At 42.9% G+C, this 15,294-nt stretch overlaps 1 protein-coding gene across 1 annotated transcript in view; it reads right to left on the bottom strand.

Annotated features, from left to right (window-relative positions):
- Nucleotides 1–15,294, bottom strand: part of RPGRIP1L (RPGRIP1 like) — a 193,958-nt gene that overhangs the window by 63,838 nt on the left and 114,826 nt on the right. Inside the window, exons 18-21 of the mRNA XM_075009174.1 lie at nt 12,233–12,605; nt 8,888–9,102; nt 7,221–7,304; nt 3,618–3,689 (exon numbers count right to left, since the gene is read on the bottom strand). Coding sequence (XP_074865275.1) covers nt 3,618–3,689; nt 7,221–7,304; nt 8,888–9,102; nt 12,233–12,605 — 744 coding nt within the window. The remainder of the gene's footprint in view (nt 1–3,617; nt 3,690–7,220; nt 7,305–8,887; nt 9,103–12,232; nt 12,606–15,294) is intronic.

Raw genomic sequence — 15,294 nt, 5'->3', positions numbered from 1 at the left:
AGCCCTCAATCTGTGTGTCAAACTTGTGGCGTTTGGCCCTGCCCCGAGGACACATGGCTCTGTTGAGAACGTCGCCTGGGAGTCCTGTACTGTTGGTGCTGTTGATGTCGCCCTTGCTTGTAGCCCCTGTGGTACTGGGGACGCTGTGGTTGATACTGGTATCGTCTTTGTTGGGGGTAATACTTTTTCCTTCTGTATGGAGGGGTGTAAATCCCCAAGGTCCTGAGAGTAGCTCTTGAGTCTTTACTGGAATGAAGGACCTAGTCGGTTGATTCAGCAAACAGCTTCTGCGTGTCAAAGGGGAGATCAACGATCTTCGCCTGCACATCCCTCGGGATACCCGGTGTCTGGAGCCAGGACTCCCTGCGTATGACCACTGCCGTAGCTGTTGAGTGTGCTGCCGTATCCGCTATGTCTAAGGCGATCTGAACTCCTGTCCTCAAGGCTGCATAGCCTTCCTGCACAATGGCCTTGAGCACCGGCTTCTTGTCCTCTGGAAGCGAGTCTATGAGCGAAGTCAGCCTGGAGTAGTTGTCGAAATGGTTCGCTAGATGCACTGCATAATTCGCCATTCTCAACAGTAGGGTAGAGAAGGAGTAGACCTTTCTGCCGAACAACTCTAGTTTCTCGGCATCTTTGTCCGTTCCCCCTGTCTTGTACTGAGAAGTTTTCGACCTCTGTTGAGACGATTCCATCACCAGAGAATTTGGTTGCAGGTGGCTGAACAGGAACTCCATGCCCTTCGTCGGGACGAAGTACTTCTTATCCGCTCTCTTGTTTATAGGCGGAGTGGACGCAGGGGTCTGCCATATTGTGGCGGCGGACTCCATGATTGCTTCATCAAGCGGAATAGCTATTTTGGAAGAGGCCGGAGGTCTCAGGTTTTTAAGGACCTTATGGTGTTTCTCCTGCACCTCTGCTGTTTGGATGCCTTGCGTGAAGGCCACCCTTTTAAACAGCTCTTGGAACTGTCTGAGATCGTCCAGAGGATGGACATCCCCTGGGGCCGTGGCCTCGTCAGGGGAAGATAGCAAGGAACCGCTAGGGTAAGCCTCTCTGGACCCCTCTGGGTCCTGTTGACGGTGATACATCCTCTCGCTAGATACTTGTGAGGGAAAGTCTTGGGGTTCCAGAATCAACTCCCCCTGAGATGTCTGCGTTTCCGTCCCTGTCCGCGATTGCCCTCGGGGATATTGAACCGTCTGGTGGGATCTGTCCCTGGGAGTATGCCTATGGTGTCTATGCCCCGCGTGATAGGGGCGAGCACGGCAACACGGGCACTGTTCCAGAGATGGAGACCTGGACCACTCTGGAGGCGCATACCCCCTGAGTCTGGGGGAGCGAGATCGTCTGGGTGATTGAGATAATGGAGAGACTGATTTGTGGCAGTACTCCAGGGGTTCAAAGCCCAGGAAGGGCCATGGTGATGCTGGCTGTAGGAACGGTGATGGGGGCTCAGGGTATACTGGAGGTGACCCCTGCCGCCTCGTTGGAGTCCACAGCAAAAGTGGAGGGCTTAGAGCGAGTAGCCCTGCAGCCCTGTCTGGAGAAGGGCTGTGGTGCCAGGTTTTCTGTGCTGCGTTTCCCCTCCCCTGTGGGGCTGGCTCCGCCCCTTTCCGCGTCAGGGATCTCGGCCCCGCTGTCTGCGCTGCACTCGGCACACTCTGCTGCGGTGCCGCGCGGGTGGTCTCCCCGGTGCCTGCAGGCTGCGTGCCTGCGAGCTCTGCACCGCCGGTTCCCCAGGGGTCGGTGCCGCTAGCTGCGGTGCCGCCGGTTCCGGCACTTGCCTGGCCGCCGCCCTGCCCGCGGTGCGGGGCGGCTGTTTGATTATCGGAGGCTCACCCTCTGCCACGTGCGTCTCCGCGCTGCCGCCGCTCAGCTGTGACTGCGGCTGGGGGCTATGCGCTCCACCCGTCCCGCTCGCTGTGGCTGCCGGCAGGGATCAGGTTGGTGAAAGCTTCCTCCGTTTTTGTGCTGATGGGGTTAGGGAAGCAGCTTTCCTTTTATGGGCCCCTGCAGGTCCCTCCTGCTGAGGCCGCTCCAGCGCGTTTGGCTGGAGGGCCTTGTCAAAGAGCAGCATTTTCAGCTGCATCTCTCTGTCCTTCCTTGTTCTGGCTGTGAGCTCTGCGCAGAAGGAGCATTTCTGGGTGACGTGAGATTCCCCGAGGCACCTAATGCACTGACTGTGCCCATCGGAGGCCGGCATCGCTTCGCGACATGACTCACACTTTTTGAATCCTGAAGAGAACATTGTGGTGAGTGTTTGAGTTGTTAATAGGGTACTTAGCACCTTCTCTGTGCCTGTTCCCCTCTCGGACTGAGCCTGCCGCGGCAGGAGGCCTAATGGCCTTACGTCTCTGGGCCTCCGCTGCTCCGCTTGCTACTAAGGCTGTAAAACTTTACTTTTTACTCTCTTTTCTTTTTTTTTTTTTGAAAACAATAACAAGCTAACTTAAGCTAAAAAACTGAAAAAGAAACTCTAAACGCTTTAAAAACATTAAATACGCTAACTCTGGCCGTAGCCTGAGCGGATTCCGTCTGCAGCCAATGGCAGTTAAAGGCCGTGTCTACACGTGCCCCAAACTTCGAAATGGCCATGCAAATGGCCATTTCGAAGATGACTAATGAAGCGCTGAAATGCATATTCAGCGCTTCATTAGCATGCGGGCGGCAGCGGCGCTTCGAAATTGACGCGCCTTGCCGCTGCACGGCGCGTCCAGACGGGGCTTCTTTTCGAAAGGAAGCCACCTACTTCGAAGTCCCCTTATTCCCATGAGCTCATGGGAATAAGGGGACTTCGAAATAGGCGGGGCCCTTTCGAAAAGGAGCCCCGTCTGGACGCGCCGTGCGGCGGCAAGGCGCGTCAATTTCGAAGCGCCGCTGCCGCCCGCATGCTAATGAAGCGCTGAATATGCATTTCAGCGCTTCATTAGTAAACTTTGAAATGGCTATTTGCATGGCCATTTCGAAGTTTGGGGCACGTGTAGACGTAGCCAAAGAGGAACTGGCGGGGACCGGATCACGCATGTGGCTGGGAGCGCGCAAGGGAGCAGCGCGCGCCGGCGCATGCGCGGTCCGGCAGAAACTTCTGGAAAGATCCGACCTGTGGTGCTGGGGCGAGCCCGACACCTATCGTGGAGCACCCACAGGGACACTCGAGGAAGAAGCACAGATTTACAAATCTCATTCCTCATTTGCATACTCTCATGAGATCGCATTTCTGGAAGTGCTGTTTTTGGAGAAAAAACCAGCTGTGTAGATGGGATTCCTTCGAAAACAAACTCCATTTTTGAAAGATCCCGCCCTCCTGAAACAAAATAGGAAGAAGGGATCTTCTGAAAACAGGGTTTGCGTTTGAACAAATCCCATCTACCTGGCTGTTTTTTCCCCGAAAACAGTGCTTCCAGAATAGTGAGTGGCCACCATTAAGCAAATGAGTTGGACAACATGCAAATTAGCACCTCATTTGCATTTTGATCAGCTGTATTTGCATGCACCTTCCGAAAGGGACAGGCTGTGTAGATGCAGCTATACTGAATTTTCTGCTACAGCTATCAACACATAACAGAATTCAATCACAAACTGGCATATGACATAAAATTTGAACCACCTCATACCTGTGGAACATTTGAAGAAATGGGTGTATCAGACTTGATTTTCTGTTCAATTTCCTCATCAGTAACAGGGTTCTAAGTTATTGGCATAAAATAAGGAGATACATTTAACTGATACTATAAAACTAACACAAAAAGCAAACTTTCAGTCCAGCTGTCAATTGAGCTTCCTCTTAGCAACTGCAATTTTTTGCATTGTCAAAATGGTGACATGATTAGCGAAGAAATAGAGTGTACTGTAACCAAAGCAAAAGACTACTAAGATTTATATTTCTTTCTAACCCATTTGTATCAGAGAGGTAGCCGTGTTAGTTTGTATCTTCAAAAACAACAAGAAGTCCTGTCGCACCTTATAGACTAACAGATATTTTGGAGCATAAGCTTTTGTGGGCAACGATGAAGTGGGTCTTTGCCCACGAAAGCTTATGCTCCAAAATATCTGTTAGTCTATAAGGTGCCACAGGACTTCTTGTTGTTTTTAACTCATTTGTGTTTCTGATACTCTTTAATTAGTACAATGCTGCAACGTCTGGGCTATATTTCATACAAATTGCTGTTTTTTTTAAAAATTAATGGATACTTTTACTAATACAGGTTGAACTTCTCTTGTCTGGCACCCTCGAGACCTGACCAACGCTAAACAAGAGAATTTTCTGGACACTGGGAGGTCAGTATTTTTAGTACATTATCAACACTTGCACTGCTTACTGGGCTCTTAGATGATATTCAGAAGTAAATTACAGCTAAATAACAGCACAGAACACTGACAACCAGGACTGGTGGCTTTATGGGATCACGGGAAACTTGGGCACATCCATGACAAGTAGTCTTCCAGCTAACTATAATCATGCCGGATTACGGAGTTTGCCAGAAGAGAAAGTTCTGGATTACAGAGTTTCAACCTGTACTACTTGTGCCATTTTGAAAGTAAACCTTAGCTTTTCAAAGAATGAAAGTGAGCCCCTAAATCCCACTGAATTTCAATATGGTTGGGGCACCTATCTCCCTTTGAAAATCCCAACCTTATATATAAAACTATATCTGTAAGTCAGGCAGACAAACATCAAAATGGTAAAAAATGTGTCTTCAAATATTTGTGAGGAAAAATAGGAAAAAGTGGGGAATAGGCACTCAGGAATAAATTTGGTCCTAAAATGTATTAATATGTATTTATATTATTTACATTTAAGTTGAAGATTCATATAAATGCAGCCATACAACTTCCACTTCCATTTTTCAGATTTACGGTTCTGAAAATGCCTGATTCCACCATTGCTCAATCTGATTTTTAAGGTGAATTTAACAATAGACTGACACATCAAAACAAAAAAGCAGTCAAGTAGCACGTTAAAGACTAACAAAATAATTTATCAGGTGAGCTTTCATGGGACAGACCCACTTCTTCAGACCATAGCCAGACCAGAACAGACTCAACATTTAAGGCACAGAGAACCAAAAACAGTAATCAAAGTTGACAAATCAGGAAAAAATTATGAAGGTGAGCAAATCAGACAGCAGAGGGGCGGTGGGGGGAAGTCAAGAATTAGATTAAGCCAAGTATGCCAAAGAGCCCCTATAATGTCCCAGAGAATAAATAAATACAATAAATAAATAAATAAATAAATAAATAACAAAGAAACAAATCGACAGGGCCAGAGACCAGCTACTCCAAGATAGGCCCAAAAAAGCCAAGAACAGAACACCACTGGTCATCACCAACAGCCCCCAACTCAAACCACTGCAACGAATTATTTAAGACCTACAACCTATCCCTAATCAGGATACCACACTCCAGAAGGCACTAAGTGACAGGCCTGTTCTCTCCTACAGACAACCTCTCAACCTTATGAGGATTCTAACCAACAGCCACAGTCTATACTGAAGGAATACCAGTTCTGGAACTTTTCCTTGCAACAAAGCCCACTGCCAGCTTTGTCCACATATCTATTCTGGCGATACCATGACTGGACCTAACCAGGTTATTCACAGAATCACGCACACATTCTCATGCTTCTCAACTAACATCATATATGCCATCATGTGCCAACAATGCCCAGATGCTTTGTATATTGGACAGACTTCAAACTCTCTCAAAGAGTTAATGGGCACAAAACAGACATCAAAACATTCCTGACCCACAAACCAGTTAGTCTACATTATAATAGAGTGGGCCATTCTGTTTATGACTTAAGAGTTTGCGTCTTATTGAAGAAGAGTTTTCCGTCTGCTTTAGGAAGAGAAGCTGCTGAACTCTCTTTCATATTCAAATTTGACACATTAACATGTGGTTTGAACCATGATGCAAATTTGCTGGGACATTATAGGGGCTCTGGCATACTTGGCTTAATCTAACTCTTGACTCCCCCTCCACCTCTCTGCTTTGCTCACCTTGATAATTTTTTTCAGATTTGTCAGCTTTGATTACTGTTTTTGGTTCTCTATGCCTTACATATTGAGTCTGTTCTGGTATGCCTATGGTCTGAAGAAGTGGGGCTGTCCCACAAGAGCTCACTGAGGCTGTGTCTACGCTAGCCCAAAACTTCGAAATGGCCATGCAAATGGCCATTTCGAAGTTTACTAATGAAGCGCTGAAATACATATTCAGTGCCTCATTAGCTTGCGGGCAGCTGCAGCACTTCGAAATTGACGCGGCTCGTCCAGACAGGGCTCCTTTTCGAAAGGACCCTGGGTACTTTGAAGTCCCCTTATTCTTATGAGCAAATAGGAATAAGGAGACTTCGAAGTAGTCGGGGTCCTTTCGAAAAGGAGCCCCATCTGGACGAGCCGCGTCAATTTCGAAGTGCCGCAGCCGCCCGCATGCTAATGAGGCGCTGAATATATATTTCAGTGCTTCATTAGTAAACTTCAAAATGGCCATTTGCATGGCAATTTCAAAGTTTTGGGCTGGTGTAGACACGGCCCTAATAAATTATTTTGTAAGTCTTTGAAGTGCTACTTGACTGCTTTTTTCTTTTGATAGTATATAGACTAGCACGGCTCCCTCTCTGTTACTATCCAACATAGATTGACATAGTTTGCACTTGCACTCTCTGGTATTTATTACTGTTCAAAACAAAGTTTAATCTGACTAACATTTAACTGACAGTTGGCAGATTTGTAGATCAGCACTGATACTATGTTTTTAATATGATTAATTAAAGCTATCACATGGATTTATGAGCAGAAGAAAGTAACTGTATATAGCCCAAATATAATTAATACACCATATTAACAAATAATAAACTACAACTAACACTCATCTCAAAACATTTTTCAAGTGGTCTTAGAAAAACAACAAGGAGTCCTGCAGCATCAAAGACCTACTCATTTATTTGGGCATAGGCTTCTGTGGGTAGAAAAACACTTTTGTCAGAGACATCTGAGGAAGTAGTATTTAACCCACAAAGGCTTATATCCAAATAAATCTGTTAGTCTTTAAGTCGCCACAGGACTCCTTGTTGTTTTTGCTGGTACAGAATAACACAGCTACTACTCTGAAATTGGTCTTAGAGACTCTATTTTAGTTAACTGGCTTCATCTTATTAAAATAAAAATTATTGCTTGAGTACATTTTCAATACATAAATTCTTAATACTTGAACCTCACTGGAATCTGTAGTATAGTGGCATCCATAAAAGACACTTTCTTGTCTGCTATAGCAGTGCGCTGCCTTGGTTTGGGCTTTGGTGCCTAGGATAAAGCAATATTATTAAAAAGGTGTTTGACAGTGTGATATTGGTACTCTAAGAACAAAGAGGCCAAAGCATCCATAACACATAAGCTGCTTTCTAATTAGCATCTGAACCACAGAAATACAGAAAAGACGAGAGTAGAAGAGAGAGTCAAGAAAAAGGAAGGTGAGAGTCGCCAAGAAGCGAGTAATCAGTAGGTGAGAGTTGCCACAGAGCAGGAGGGCACTGGAGAAAGTGGTAGGTGGTTACTAGGGGGAAGGCTAAAAGCAGGAGAACAGCAAGAGGCTTGTTGGTTGAAGACCACAGCCACACAGTAGACACCAAAAAATCAGAGATTGCTGAGGACCAAAAATGTAGGCATGCCTGTTCTGCCACATCCTACCACTTCAATTCAGCTTCTGAATGCTCTTCTCTTTTCCCACCTCAATAACTGTATTTCTGTCCGTTTATTTACCGGGAACTTGTAGGTGACAGGTCGAAACACAGTGGAAACTAGCAATGTATGCAAAATTAATGAAGAAGACTGAAATACTTTTCCCTGTAAAATCTGACTTATGGTTTTAAAAACCAAAAGGTAAATAATTTAAAATGTCTACAAATTGTTGTATCTGAAAAGGTTACTGTTTGCTTTGTCTCTCCTATACAACTGTCTGTGTGCACATAAAACTGTTACAAGCGTCAAAAAAAGGACTTATTTTCCCAGCGAATATCCAAGCAGTGGTTGTACAAAGTATTCTACCAGCGGTTGAACTTCCCCATCTGGCACCTTTGGGTCCTGACTGGTCCTAAATAAGGGAGTTTGCTGGGCAAGGGGAGGTCAGTTATGGTCCCTTGCCTGACTCCACTCCCAGCTCCATTTCTGGCCCCATCTGCCACTGCCCCGCATCTGGCCCTGGTTGTTGGCCTCCCTGCCCAGCTCTGTCATAGGACCCAGCAGCCAGCCCACCATCCCTAATTGCTGTCTCCACCCCATGACTGGCTCCACTTCCTGTCCTGGCTGGATACACAACTGCTGCCCTACTCAGGCTGCTCAGTGTTCTATTATGAGGCCCAGCTAGGCTGCTAGGCCCTCTGCCACTGGCCAGACTTTTGGATGGGCTGCCAGGCCTGGTGGACTACCGGTGACACTGCCAGGCCTGCCGCTGGCCAAACTCCCAACTAATCAGCCCTTCCACTGCTGGTTGTAGCCCTGCCTGGACTCCTGGCCAGCAAGTCCTGCTGCCAGTGATTCAGGCTGGGCTTGTGGCCCCACCTAGACTCCTAGCCAGCTAGCTCTTCTGCTGCTGGTCCTAGCTGGATTCCAGGCTGGCCAGCCCATTTGCCACTTTTCTGGCAGAGCGCACAGCCCTAGGCCCTCTTACCACCTGACCCTCAGGGCTCTCTGGCCCAGGAACATCTGCAGTCCTGCCAGACCACGGATGTTGCCGGACCAGAAAGACACTGTTTTTAGAGGTTCAACCTGAAGTCTCTATTAAATGCACTCTATTGTAAGGATTAATCCTACTCAGAAGATTTGGATAGGATGACCTACTGTAAAAGGTCTTCTCTATTGCTACGTCTTTGAATTTGTTATTTACTTACTGTTACTGATGAAGCAAAAGAAGGTGTCAAGGCTAGAGTCTGCACTTCCTCCTTCACTGGTAATTTAGCTGCTGCTAATTTTTCATTTTGGATGCAGCTCACTAGGTCTGTTGCCATTGTTGATCTACTTGGAGGTAGGTAGGTAAACCTCCATTTTAGTTCAACACTGATGGTGCCAGAAGACTGTCCTTCAGAATCTATTAGTTCAAATGTACCTGAAAGGAAGATGCAAAACCTATGTAGCTATAATGCAAAGTGAAACAATATGCAATATAAGAATTAGAGGAATGGCATTGAGTTTCTTGATCTACCTTGGGACAGGCTGTAGAATATGCATTCAAAGCAAAAATAATGTCCCTTGTAGTTTCAAGCCTCACATTGAAAGTATTAAAAGCAAAGGGTTGTAAGAGAAGACTATTAACTACAACAGGGAAAAAAGCAGTGCAAAACAGTCAAAGCTTAGTGGATGTGCCACAATTTCCTCATGGGGCATTACCTTGGAGAAGGAAATTTCATTTTACGGCAATGTAAAAGAATGCCTGTTGCTGAGTTCCCTTAGTGAATTCAGTAAGGGTTGTTTTGGTGAGACCTAGAGCAAGCACTGTTTAGAATGGAAGCCCAACAAACCTTGCTCATCGATGGTGGCATCCAAATATACACAGGTTGGAGGCCTCTGTCAAGTAGGATAATTCAGTTTTTATGTGCTAAACTCTTCAGGATCACACGATTAAGCACGGGAATCAACCTCCCCACCTTTCCCTGTTATATAAACAATGGATTCTGTTTTTCCACTCCATTTCCATCTGATTAGGTGGGTTTTATCCATGCAAATTTCTAAGCCGATCTGGAAAATGTTTTCCTATTTTATATACACATTAAAATCTTTTCTCCATAGATCAATCATATATTTTCTCTTCAATACATAATAGCATTACACATTTAGAGTATCAGTATGGATCCCTGCTAATAAGTTCATGACATTATCTGCTAGTGAGGCACTAAGGAGTCAATTATCCTCTGAGAATAAGTATGTTTTCTAAAAAAAAGCTGTACATATTAAAAGGCAGCCTAAAGAACAAAAACGAGAGCATGGGGTCAACAACTGAATTAGCAAGAAGAGCCATTTTTTCCAATTCAGTAAAAAAACCCAACAATTCAAGAGCCACAATGTATGTGAGTACAAGCTAGTCCTTTATAAACAATGTCAAACCATACTTTTGTAACCCCTATTTTAGGAACAGCACACATAAGATATATAATGCGATCCATGTTTACTACAGGACGTTCACAAACTTTTTCCTTATTGTGTTTGCTCACACTTTATGTATGTGTAGTTGTACTATGGTCTTCCCGACTTTTGCTCCTAAACCTTTTCGATCTCTAGAGGACACCTGTGGGAGTTATCCAATGTTTCAAGGTCACATATCATTTGCTATTTACATCACTCTTGTTCATTTTTGGGCTTTTAGACATTCACCGTTTACCAAAAAAGAAAAAAAAAGCAGATTTTTTTTGTTTGTTTTTAACTCTGCAATTACAGTAGACCCCAACTTACATGGCAGGTGTGTTCTTGGCAACCCTGCTTAGGTAGAATTTTTGGGTAACTAGGGGATCCACGAAACTGACCAGTGCCTTGAGTGATGGGGAGACAGGAAACTGACCACCATGCTCACAGGAGGCAGGAAACTGAACAGCACATTGCCTCTCTGTTTCCTGGCTCATACCAACAGAGGGGACCTGGGAGCCAGGCTGCTACCCCTGACAAGAGCAGTTTTCCTGCTCCTGTCAGGGGCAGCAGTTGTGCTAACCTGAGATACGTGCAACTTGAATGTGCATATCTTGGGGTTTTACTGTATAATATTGGAAGCCACAAAGTCCATAAAGAGCTGCATGTGGGTCTGGACCTGGAAGTTGAAGACCCCTGACCTAGAGCACCAATTAAGTGCAGTTATGTATGAAATTAATAATTTATATATAGGTTTTTCTGTGACAGCATTATTTTAAAAACAAACAAACATAGCAAAAACTTTCACTTAGCTTTGTTTACTAGATAACTCAAAATTTAATATGCAGTGTTTTAATATTTCACCATATTCTCAAATTATTCCTAGCTATATGCCTCAATTCCACATATAAACCTAAGAGTTTTCCTCCTCTCTAAAAATTGCAGTTATATTTATTCATTTATGTTTGTATTAGTTTGTGGATGTTTTTTCACATTTATTATCTGTCTAGTACACGTTGTGGTTACAAATTCTGTTCCTGAAAGATGACAAAGGGTTCTCTCATGATAACTTCCTGATTGATTTTTGCAATTCAGTTAATAAAGGAAAGCCCCCCCACCCCTTCCACATGAACTCAAACAGTGGAAGGTAACCATAGAGTAAATCAGCATGCTGTTATTAGAAAAATGAAGATAGCTATCACTTGACAAAGAGCGAAAAAACACAAATACAAATTGTTTTCTATTATAAAGGTTATTACTGTCACTAAATATTTAAAAATAAATTCATGAAAGTAGATCTTCAAAAGAGCCAGATAACTTCTTTAATTAAACAGAAGCATTCAGAAGGATTTCAAGATTTCTTTTAAGAAAACTCATTTAACCTATATTTGTTTTCTATGAGCTTTACAGAGGCCCATTTTAACAAAGCAACAAGTTAGGAAATCTAATGTTTAGTTTAGCCCTTTCCAAGTGATGTTAGCACTAATAACCATGTGAAGTACAAATGCTAATGATCTGGTGTCATAAAAATATAACTGATAATTCAATCAAACAGGATAGATTTTGGAGAGTCAAATTTACTATGCAAAAAAAATGCAAGGAAAATATTACTAGAAGAAAGAAAAAATGATGACTTATCAATTAACTCGGTCACTATTAATGAATAACGGTTTAAATCAGTCAGGCTAAATTATTATATAGTTTTCATACCAGTCAAAATAATGATTTAAAAGACCATTCATCAGCAGAAAAACACAGGATCAAAAGGTAAAAAGATGCTACTTGTAATTACTGTGATTAGACTAAATGAGAACTTTGCCGTAGAGTTTGTGTTGGTTTACTTTTTTTAAATTTATGGGGAAGATTTTTTTTTAAATAAAATACAAGTGCCCCCATCACTCCAATTGCTCCAACAGCTGGACCTTGCATTCAATGTACAGATTTCCAGCTTTGGCTTGCTGTTGTTTTTCTGGTGATAAGTGGAGATGAAGGTCCTCAACATCAGGATTTCAGTTTATGTTGGTGTAAAAAATAGAAAAACACAGTGAATTAGACACACAAAATACATTATGAAGCAGTAGGTGAAGAGTTAGTTAGCTTTGAAAAAGTGAAATTCTTACCTGAGATGTATCTGTCATGCGCTAAAGAGATAAGAGGAACAGTGGCTTTCCCTACATAAATACCCTCTTCTGTTTCACCATCATCAAATACATAAAAATTCAAGGATTCTGATTTTAAGTATTGGTCTAAATCTGCATTCATTTGCAGTGGAAAATACATATGATCATCAAATTGTGGGCTGTTACTGCTATGAATAATGGGAGTATCATGGTCTGCGAAATCAAAGAACTTGTAGACAACATAAGGATTTGGCTGAAGGTGTTTTTTTTGCGACTGGAGAGTATTACAGCATTTTATTGTAATATGAAGCTCATTTAAGTTGCCATCTGCTGAAGTGCTGACTTGGGCAGTTCTGAGTAATGGCTGTTCTAACTGAAAAAGAAAAAAACAAAACAGAACAAAACCACATCACACATGTTAATTAAAATCCATTAGAATTCTTGTCCTGCTACAGAAGAGCTATATAAACAGCAAAAATTTCTGCCTGCTTGGATGACAATGAAACCAATGTTTAACCAACTTAGCATGTCAAAACTTTATTTGAGCATTAAACATCAGTAATTTTTGTTATATGCATAGAGGATGAATAGATAATTCCTTTCTTACAAACTACATATTCACTTTCTTCTTGTGAAACATTGCGATCCATGTATCAGTCAGAGGTGGGCAAATAGTGGATATCCCAAAAAGCTGAATAAAAGTTTCATTTTGAGTTATAGCAAATCAATTTTTTAAAAATTTTCACTAATTTGAAAGGTCAGACTAAAACTTGAGTGGGATTGAATGAAATATTTTGTTCAATCCAACTCAAAATATTTTGTTTTGACTTAGGAAACTAAGCAAAAGCAAAAGGGGACTAGAGTCACAAGATGGCTAGAGGAGAAAGTAGCAGCAGCAATTTTATACAATTTTTAACTCACTGCTTAGGTTGTGGCAGATACAGATTAAGTTCCCTGTCTGCTTGATGTGGAGCAGGGATTTGAATTTAGGAGTCTCCTGCACTGTAGGGAAGACCTATGAATTAGGGAATCAGAGACTGTAATATGGCTATTTCTCAGTCTTCCTGATGAAGCTGTTCCACTTTTTATAAAAAAACTAGAAGCCCTGTTGCAGCTCCAGTTGCAAGCAGAAGTTGGGCTGGAAGAAAGTTCTAGAGAGAAACATGTGGTAATACACATCCGAAGTGTATGGGCCACATCCCATGCTATGCCAGGGGTGCGCTGGGGCACCGCACTGACTGGGGGAGGGGCTGGGGCTGGCACAGTAGAGGGGGGTCCTCCAGTGGGGTGGCTGGTCTGGGCCCTGCACTGGCTGGGGAGGGGTTGGGGATGGCACAGTGTGTGTGGAGGTCTGTTGGGGGCCTAGTCTCCATGATGGCTGGGGGAGGGGCTTCTGCTGACACTGTTTGTGTGTGTGGGGAAATATGGTAACACTTTGCCCAGATGAACGGACACAGCAAAAGTAATGTATACATAAGAATAATAATTTCAGCAGAGACTTCAGTCTAGGTTTCCCACATCCTAGGAGAGTGCCCTAGATCATTCTCATTCTCTTTTGCTAGTTCCATGACTAATCACATAAGGGTTTTTGACTCCAGCCCCCCTAAAAGCCCCCACCCCCCAAATTTAAGTTTTTGTTTGGTGAAACTATTATCCAAAGTTGATATAAATTTGGGAATAGTTTCTGGTTGATCAAAACAACATTTTTTTCTGTCAAATAAGCTACTGCACCCCTTCCCTCCCAAATCACCCAGCTCTAATTCACAGTTTAAAAAACTACTACTGTCATTGTTCTATACGTAATCAAATGACAAGAACTAGTATTAAATTACATGAGTATTTTAACACTACAAGATCAAAAGTCAAGAATCTCTAACTTGACATTCCCATTCAATGTCCAGATACAATTCTAGAATCTCATGTCCATGCATTCTTCTATCATTTAAAATTCATTATTCGAATTAATTCTTACCATTTCTTTAGAGTTACACCATTGAGTCATTTGTCCCAGTTAATTGCCACCCCATTATCCAAAGCCTTGTAGACTAGAAATTAAACAGCAACTTCAATTATAATTTTAATTTTGATGTTTTATATTAAATATAAAAATGAGTAATCCAGTGGAGGTCAGTAGCTCTCCTCTTATTTGTTTGATATTAAATTCATTATTCCATTTTTAGTTGCTGACACGTCAGAGATACTTGTATTGCCAGTGATCGATTGCACTGCAGAGGTTTTTGTGGGAAGGTGGAACTTTTGTCTGAGATATGGCTTCTGAGATCTGGGGAGTTTGATTTTGGGGGATAGAGCATATTAGCTGAATCTTTCTGTAAAATGATCAATAAATATCACTGAAACCTACAAAACACATTTTCATACTCATCAGCAGAAAATCCAGTAGTTCATACCTCTCAGGGTTACTGTTTCAGGCCACCACAAACAGGGAGAAAATCTGTAACAATCTGTTTAGGGATCACATTTACAAGATCACTCCATCTTCACAATAACGGCTTTTTTAAAAAAAATTAAATAGATGAAAGCTTAGATTCTGGAGTACAATGCAACAACTAGTGGTGAAGTCCAAAATATACTGGGCACTTAACATATTACCACTACCTGTGCTCATTTTTTAACAGGAAATATTTCTGAAATCAGCAGAGATTCATCCAGCTGTGTTGGAAGGTTTTAACAATTGTCAGCAGTCACCAATTAAATGATCACACTGCACCTCTAAACAGAGGCGCAGTAGGGGGGATGAGAGATTGTTTTTCGGCTGGCAGAGGGACATGGAACAGTTCTCTATAGGGCTACAAGTGGGGGAAGGGGAGAAAGGTCAGACGCTGCTGTAAAAGGGGGAAATGGGTCAATGTGGCGAGGCTGACTCCTTCCCTGGCCTGGAAGGTTTGAAATAAGGGACAAACATAGGCGATATAACCCCTTACCATGGAGCAGGTGAGGTAGCACCCACACTCAACTCCTTTTAGCCATCAAAATACTAAATTTGGTCATGATCTGCTGTGCACTCATTGCCTTTTCAAGGTGTCTGAAAAGGAAATTTTCCC

The sequence above is a fragment of the Carettochelys insculpta genome, chromosome 14 (genome assembly GCF_033958435.1).
Source record: "Carettochelys insculpta isolate YL-2023 chromosome 14, ASM3395843v1, whole genome shotgun sequence".
In the NCBI taxonomy this organism is placed as follows: Eukaryota; Metazoa; Chordata; order Testudines; family Carettochelyidae; genus Carettochelys; species Carettochelys insculpta.
The sequence above is the reverse complement of the archived record's forward strand: the minus strand, read 5'-3'. Positions and strand labels throughout refer to the sequence as shown.